Source organism: Setaria italica, chromosome II (assembly GCF_000263155.2).
Source record: "Setaria italica strain Yugu1 chromosome II, Setaria_italica_v2.0, whole genome shotgun sequence".
In the NCBI taxonomy this organism is placed as follows: domain Eukaryota; kingdom Viridiplantae; phylum Streptophyta; class Magnoliopsida; order Poales; family Poaceae; genus Setaria; species Setaria italica.
In genome coordinates, this window is record NC_028451.1 from 6105881 (window position 1) to 6114110 (window position 8230).

The 8230-nt window shown below is 42.9% G+C and overlaps 1 protein-coding gene across 1 annotated transcript; it reads right to left on the reverse strand.

The window, feature by feature from the left end:
- Positions 1 to 4842: 4842 nt before the first annotated feature.
- LOC101778202 (ethylene-responsive transcription factor 1) lies at positions 4843 to 5754 on the reverse strand. The gene has a single exon (XM_004958993.1). It carries the CDS (start codon positions 5752 to 5754, stop codon positions 4843 to 4845), a length of 912 nt encoding a protein of 303 aa, XP_004959050.1.
- Between the last annotated feature and the right edge of the window lie 2476 nt (positions 5755 to 8230).

Consider the following 8230-nt stretch of genomic DNA (forward strand, 5'->3'; position numbering starts at 1 on the left):
AACTGCCTATGCTGAAGGAGGGATCGTGATAGGGTCTACTTTCGTGTAAGGTGGAGGGTTTTAGGAGGTTGACCAGAAGTATTAGTTTAAAGATTGCTATGGATGAGATGCATGATGTGCTTTTTTTCCCTAGAACTACAACTAGAAGGCGATAGGCTCTTCCTACAATTGATGGTGTTATTTGATATATGTGGATATGATCTACCCTTATTCATGCCATTGATCTTTACAACAAGTTTGCCTTTATATGCAATCAACGCTTCATTTTAGAATTGATCTGCTTCATTTTAGAATTGATCTGTTAGATTACATGGAAAACCGTAGTTAGTTCGCTGCTGATCGACAGATTGATAAAATTTGGATGAAAAACTCTAAGGCCCTGTTTGGAAATGAAGGAATTGGAATCTACTTAATGGAGTAGGCTAATTTATCTTGGAATGTGGCATTCCACAACTTTTCAAAGTTTAGATATAAGTCTATCTTAAATTCATGGGGTGTGAGATGGAAATTGATTCTATATATTATGATTATTAGAATGGAATTCACTTCTTATAGCATGCTTTTGGACTCGTAGAAATGCAGCATATAAGTATCTCTCCCATATCACCAACAATAGTATACAAATATATTCCACGTATAATTATAGTAACTTAATTAATTTGTGTCTAAATTATGATTGTTAGAATGGAATTCAATTCCAAGGATCCAAACGGGACCTAAGGGAAAAACTACAATGATCTATACACTTGCGATTCACAAGCTGACACACTGCCGCGAATAGTTCACAAACTGGCGCACTAGCTGTCGCCAGTGGCAGCGTTGAGATGGTAGCTTCATATATTGCCGCCGGTGCTCCAGTAGAAGGGGGCAACAAGGTAATTTGTTGCAGCTTAGTGGGGGACGGAGGGCACAACCATTGCCACCGTGAGCCCTGCTAGGGTGGAGCCGGTCACAGTAGTGACCTCCATGACTTCGCGCGAGACCGCACTAGCTAGCGCAAGCAGTGAGGTGAGACAGGGCGTGGCGATAGAACTCCCGAGGCCTTTACCTGGGTCGCATCCATGATCTTGTGGTACAGCTGCGATGTCACCAGGCCTTCCATGACCTAGGGCCCAACACTTCAAAGTTCAGGGAAGTTGACATCTTTAAAATTCAGCCCAAATATTGAGACACGGTTTCCCCGTACCAAGAACCGATGACCGGGGCCAGGCCCGTCGTCAGCCTCGGGTGCTGGGTTTGTTCTACAACCTTTCGGCAATCTTGGCCTGTTGGTTTCAATCTTACCCCTCTTTTTAGTGGCACCACTAAAAACTTCTTTCACGCGCATACGATATGATGTTTATAGAATATGGATTAAAGGTAAGACTGTAAGAGGGTCATTGTATCCACTTCCTAAATTTTAAAACAAAAGGTATTGTGAATTGGAGGTAGTAACATCAGCGGTGGTAGCAGTTGGGCTCTAACAACAGGTCGGATCTTGGGCAGCTGGGCTCTCAACGCATAGCAGGCTAACTACTGGCCTCTCTCCGGCTGACTGCAGCCCTCCTGGAGCCCTTCTTCATCCTGTATTTGGTCTTTTGTGTTCTCCTCAGTGACTTGAAATGTTTAGGAATCTCGTCACTGACCTTTCCTTGTGTAGCAGTGGTGTCTTTTCCCATACACACTAGTACTACAAATATAGTTCAACCAAAGATACGTGCATGCTGCTAGCTGGAGTACATGTTCTCTACAAGGGAACATATTAGACTTTAATAAATATTAGGGTAGGATTATATTAGTGCTCTGCTTAATTACTGCCACTAGTGGTCCTGTAGTAGTAGGGCAATTATTTTAGCTCTACACATGCCTGACATAGGGCGGCTGGATACGACAAACCACATGGACGTCATCATCCCTGATCTGTCCACCTGTACACCTGTCCATCGTTTACTATCACCAAAATTTTATTAGCCTTATGCGTACTCCCTCCTCCGCCTGTCGAAGAGTGCAATTCTAGTTATTCTAGAATTAGTGGTGGCATGAAAAGACTCTAATACCCTATTTATTAACCATATGCAGTAAATTTTGGCATGCGAAATAAATCTGACCATTTAATTATGCAGGTAGGTAATCTATTTAATAGTGTTGCACTCTTTTATGGGATTTTTTTCAAATGCTAAGATTGCACTTTTCATGGGACGGAGGGAGTGGACTTGTATATCTATAATCTATGCCTGGTGCTCTACTTTTGATGTCTTAACAACAAATTTGAGCAGAAAAAAGATAAAGTTGGTAGGTTGGCAATCAAGCATCACATTTTGTGAGAGTCAACTTAGGCCCCGTTTGGTAGGGCTTCTCAAAGTGCTTCTCCACCGGCTTTTGGTGAAACCCTACCAAAGGGTCAATTTCAAAACGGCTTCACCACCAAAGCCGGGGAGAAGCCGCAAAACGGCTTACACTAGAGAGGAGAAGCCGAAAAAAGTGGCTTCACCGGCTTCTCCTCCCTCTCCAAGCATTAAGTGATCATAAAATTACATATATTGCCATTGAGAAGCCGTTTTACCAAATGTTTTGCAAAACGGCTTCAGCTTCACTAAAAAAGCCACTCCACCGAAAAAGCCGAAGCCGAAGCTATTTTATGAGAAGCCGAAGCTCTACCAAACGGGGCCTTAATTTCTGCCAAATGAAAGGAAGCCATAATTGATCCAAACACAATTAAGCAAATAGGGTGTATATAACATGTATGGTCAGCAAGGCAAAATTAAATTATAAACGTTATACCAGAACAAGATAATTATTTCCCCGGTCATCACTTGTCACACCTACATACTGTCTAATCAGGTAGGGGGTGCCAGGTGCCACATATGCACATGTAGAAGCTAAGTGATCTCTTCCAGACCAGCAGGGCTTAATTTGATCGGTATACCGAATGGAATCTACATGTGCATGTGCACTTTCCGGGAAGCACGTACAGTACAGATCGATGAAGCTGTAAGTGATTAATTAAGAGGAAGATAAGTCACTGCTAGGATCTGAACATGATGATCACTAGTTAATGCACCAATAGGTAGTTGAGGGTCATACAAATATTTGTATAGCATGTACTTCTTTTCTTGTCATTGCATAATAAGGGTACAGTAGCGCTAGATTCGTGGAAAGATGTCCTACCTCCAGATGAACCGTTAATGTAATGATGCATGCTACTAATGGAGCTATGCATTGAACCTGCTGGCACCATAATAGCGCGAATATCATTCTTTAGGACAACATTAGTATTGTAAATTATCTGTTTGTTGTTCTATCTGGTATGCGCTTACTAGGTAGCTGCCATACTGGAACTTGGATTTTTTTGTAGATAAAACCAAACCAATGAGACTAAGTTTCGCAAAGTTGATTTTTTTACTTGAAAATTACCCAAACAACGAGGTGCTGGTCTAGGATGTACGGAATTGCACTTTATAATTTCATAGATAAATTGAAAACGAGCTACTAGGAAAAAATTGAAACCAACTGTTAATATATATTAACTTATGATATTACCTTATCAAATTTATGGAATTTCTAGTATTTCTGTTTTTCATTCCACATTGCACATTTAGTCTCAAATATAGTTTTATATCAATGTCCTATGTTTCCTGAGCTAAGAGTTATTATCTCAAACGTCTTCAAGTCCCCAAAAACTAGTTGCTTCTAACTTAAACTGCAGCTACTGAGTACATTTTGGTATGGAGTCGATCTTGTACACAATCTATTTTTTCACAGGATATATTTTTCACAACTGATGTTTGTTGTAGACGAACAATTGAGTTTATGAGTTCACATTTTCAGGAACAAATGTTTATACAGATATTTAAAGTATTGAAGCATAAGGAAGGACACAGGCCTAGCTAGTGAATATTGATGGTCTACTTACAGTAAGGTTTTGGGAGAGATGTGATCGGAATTGAAAAAAAAAAGATTCAATGTAGGTGCCTGATTGGAACTGCCTAAATTGGCACGATTTTAGCCAATAACAGAACAGGACAATTTGAGGATAGTTTTTGGTCGATGTCTAGTACTCATACACTTCCCTCCAACCATTGCATGTGTATGGTTCTACAAACATTTAAAAAAACCATTAAATTTCAAGTAAAATTTCCTATCAAATAAAGTATTGTAATTAAATATGTAATTTGGGCGATTATTGAAAGGTTGATAAGAATTTGTTGGAGATTACACACATGGAAACATCTAGCAAGGTGTTATTCTCTACAAGTTGAGAACCTTCAGAGGTAAAATATACATACAAGTATACAACCTTGTTATAACAACAATGGCTGCACCACTAACGAAAGTATTAAGCATCCCAGCTAAATTGGATAAATTGCAGGATGCATGGCCCCATGTACTTGAGCCACCCAAAACGACCACAAGCGCGCGTGGCAACAACGTATAAGGTATAACAGTGAATCCATAACCAAATGAGGATACAACGGCAGACACGGTGCATCTTATTTGACATGTGAAACTGAAAATAAATTCTATGGTCTTTCAAAAAAAAAACAATTCTATGGCATGTATGCTAGCTAGTAAAGCCTCTTATTCTGACTCAGATTGAGATCGAAATATTGGAAAAATTAATTGACCACGAGATAATTGAAATGAACCACGTAAAACTAGCAAAAGCGCATGCGAGTTAGCGATATATGTGTAGATCACTATATCTAACACATGAGCGCATCACTATATGTGTACAGGGTGTGTGTTGTGCCTGTGCCGTCCTTGTAATCGCAAAATAGAACAGCTACAAGAGCACACGATAATTCATGCGTCAGTGATGGATGTCGACACAGATATATGATTGTTCCATGGTGTTCTTCTTCTTCATCGATCGGATAGCGCGAGCAGCTCCTCCAAGTAATCCACCCCAAGGTCCTCCAGCTCCAGCACGCAAGAAGCCGCAGCCACCTGGTTTTGCCTGGCATGCCCATGGCTGCTCGTCGCCGCCGTCTGTTCCTTGCCGGCGGCTGCCACCTTCTTGTTCTTGGGCAAGCGCTTGCGAATGCAGTGCCGCCGCTTGAGCGCCAGCACAGGCGAGTCATCCCCGGCGGCGCCGCTGAGCCCCAGCGCGCGCAACGACTCCTGCACGTGCTCGACGGGGAAGTTGAGCACCGCGGCGTCGCCGCGCATGGAGTAGGCGGCCTGGTCGTAGGAGAGCGCGGCGGCCTCGGGGGTGTCGAAGGTGCCGATCCACACGCGCTCGCCGTTGCGCGTCGAGTCCCGTATCTCCGCCGCGTACTTGCCCCACGGCCTCTTACGCACCCCGATCAGCGGCGCGTCGTCGGCCGCCTCCGGCTGCTGGAAATAACCGGCCGCCGACGAGGCAGGTGCGCTCGCCGTTGAAGCGCTGGAGGAGTTGCTGGAGGTGGTGGTGGAGATGGAGGCCGCTCCCATGATGGCGCTGAACTGATCCATGGCCATGCCATCTGCCTGATAGCCGTAGTATTCGTCCATGCCGCCGCCGCCGCCGCCGAAATGCAGCTGCTGTATTTCGTGGTGGTGGGAGGTTTGGGCGCCGGACGACGACGACCAGGAATTGGATGAGGAAGAATTGTAGTAGTCGCCATTGTACGCGTGAGGATCGTATGCGGAGGAGGGCTGCTGGAAACCGGCGGAGGCGTCCATGACGCCGCCGCCGTAGTGTTGGAGGCTGTATTGGCTATCACAATGCGCATAGGCGGCCGCAGTGGTGACGCCATGGCCATAGTAGTAGCTGCTGCTGAAATGAGGCTCCATGGATAACGCACGAACCTCCGCAATTTGTTCAAATTTGCGGCGATCGATGTGTAGAGCTGGCTAGAGTATGATGTGGTCCAACTTGATGGACGAGTAGGCTTGCTAGCTAGCTACCTTTACAATTTAGCGCGCGCTCTAGGTGCTTATATATACAATCTCGTACCGCATCTCGATTACGCTGCATGCTTTAATAAGTAGCTCAATGCGATAAACAAGTGGCTAATGATAGACTAATTTGATGGAATAGTTTTAGTTTTGACTTGTTTGATCGTCGAGTCCATCGACAGGCCAGATGCCACCCGAGCCGGGGGGACAGCCATAGCTCCACTTGGTTCCATATTTTTATTGTTTATATGAGGCATTATATTTCCAAAAGAGATAAACCAACACACACATGTGTGTGTGGAGTGGGAAGAAATTAGACGGTTGCATACGGATCGGAGGGAAACACCGCAGGGTTGTCATGGACCCGTGGCTCCGTATGAACAAGGGGCCAGGTCATGTAGGGAGGGTGTAGCTGGATGCATATGCCAACAGATGCATTGCTTTGGTGCCTTTTCAAGTCCATCTCAAGTTTCAACACATCATGCTGACCGGTCTAATCACATCAGGTGGGTCAACATTTCTCCTCAATTGGTATAGAGTGAGGGAACATTTGATATTAACTTAGGACTTACCATATATCCACATCAATCCTTTTAAGACCACCCTATCAGTTCATCCAATCAATACATTATTGTTTGTACAACCATCGTACCAGCTCGTGTATGTAGTTAGCACTCTAGCCCCCATCCATGGGTAGAAGCGCCGCTATGCCCTACTACTCCATCATCCACCACACCATCGTGCCCTAAAGTCCAAAGAGCAACGGTGAATACCAACATACATATACACATAACTCTGATGATCTTGTGTCCCAACATTCTTTGAGTGGAAGAAAACACCAGTAGCTACAATGGATCAAGAGATTCGTTGTTTTCATGTGGCTCAATAATACGATATCTGCAAATTTGTAACTAATTATACTATATGTATTAAGTAGCTGTGTTTCGACTCCTATAAAAACATAAACTTCACAACACCAATTAATATTATCCAGATAAAAATGTTTGTAACTTTGACTCATCTCCACAGTACTCTACGACGTAGATCTCTGAACTTGAAGTCGTACTACTGTCAACCTCACCGTGCCAACCGCATGCAATGTAAGTATCAATTTTCCTAATACAGGCAAGGACTACAATTCTATGGGCGCTCATTTCAAACCGAAGCAAAACAAAACGAGGAACCCTAGAGCCCCCCACAGCACAACTGAGTCAAGCAGGGTGATGAAAGGTTGAAGTCATATAAAGAGAATAATTTGCTCCAAATCAACACGATATCTTTCCACTTGAATCAGGCAACCTAAACTCAATACCACCGACTTTTTTTATGATACAATTTTAGACCTTGTCATCTTCAATAAGGGAGAACCTTGACCACAAATTATGAATAAAATTTGAACTTGAATATGCAAATGGAAATTAAAGAAAAATCATTCAGAAACATCAGACCACAAATCGCATTCATTGTCCTGAAAAAAATTGGTACTAATGAGTAGAAATAGCTATCTAACCAACAAACAATCAGCTGCGGAATAAACTAGTATGTTTAGTTTGTTCGTCTCACTTTATCTTTTCTTTTGAACGAGTTCGTCTCACTTTATCGGTACATATGCGGTTTCCTCATCGTAGAATATCTTATAAGTTTGATGGAAGGCTAGATATAAAACATTGCGGCTGGCTGCTGCACCTGCACGCATATCTGGAACAGATAGATTTTGCATAGCATGTGTTTCCCTAGCTATCATGTGCATATCTGCACATAGATCTATGGTTCTGGGAAGCAACCGGTAGCACGTGAAGGATCTCTCATATACACAGGCTCTCGCCGGCTGCTATGGATCGGAGCTAGTAGTGAGGTTTATATAAAAATGTATAGCACATTTCCTACTTTATGTGGTATGTAGAGATCGGAGATGCTTAAAGGACAAGGTACCACCTGTCAGTGATACTAAAACAGATACGAAAGATGAATATATATAATAGTTGACACATATAAAGTTATGTCGAAATTAGTAGAATATTATTATGCATACGTCAGTACCACATTCCCTAAATAAGTCCATAGAAAACGAAAAAAATCTGACTAAGAAAAACTCATGCCTGCACCTCTAGAACGGGGAAATTGTTCGTAAAACACTATTAAAATGCATGTCCACACAGAAGGACGACGACCAAGCTAAGGTCCCACATCTCATCCCCATGGTGGATGTAGATTGTTTTTTTTCCCCTTTCAGCACCATCGCTGATAGTTCATATGTGTAGTGTTGTTGTTACTCAGCAACTTCCCTTGAGAATTAAAGTACGAACGACACAAACCACCAACACAGATATATTCGTATGCCAAATTTGAGGAGATTCCATCAGGGTTTCCT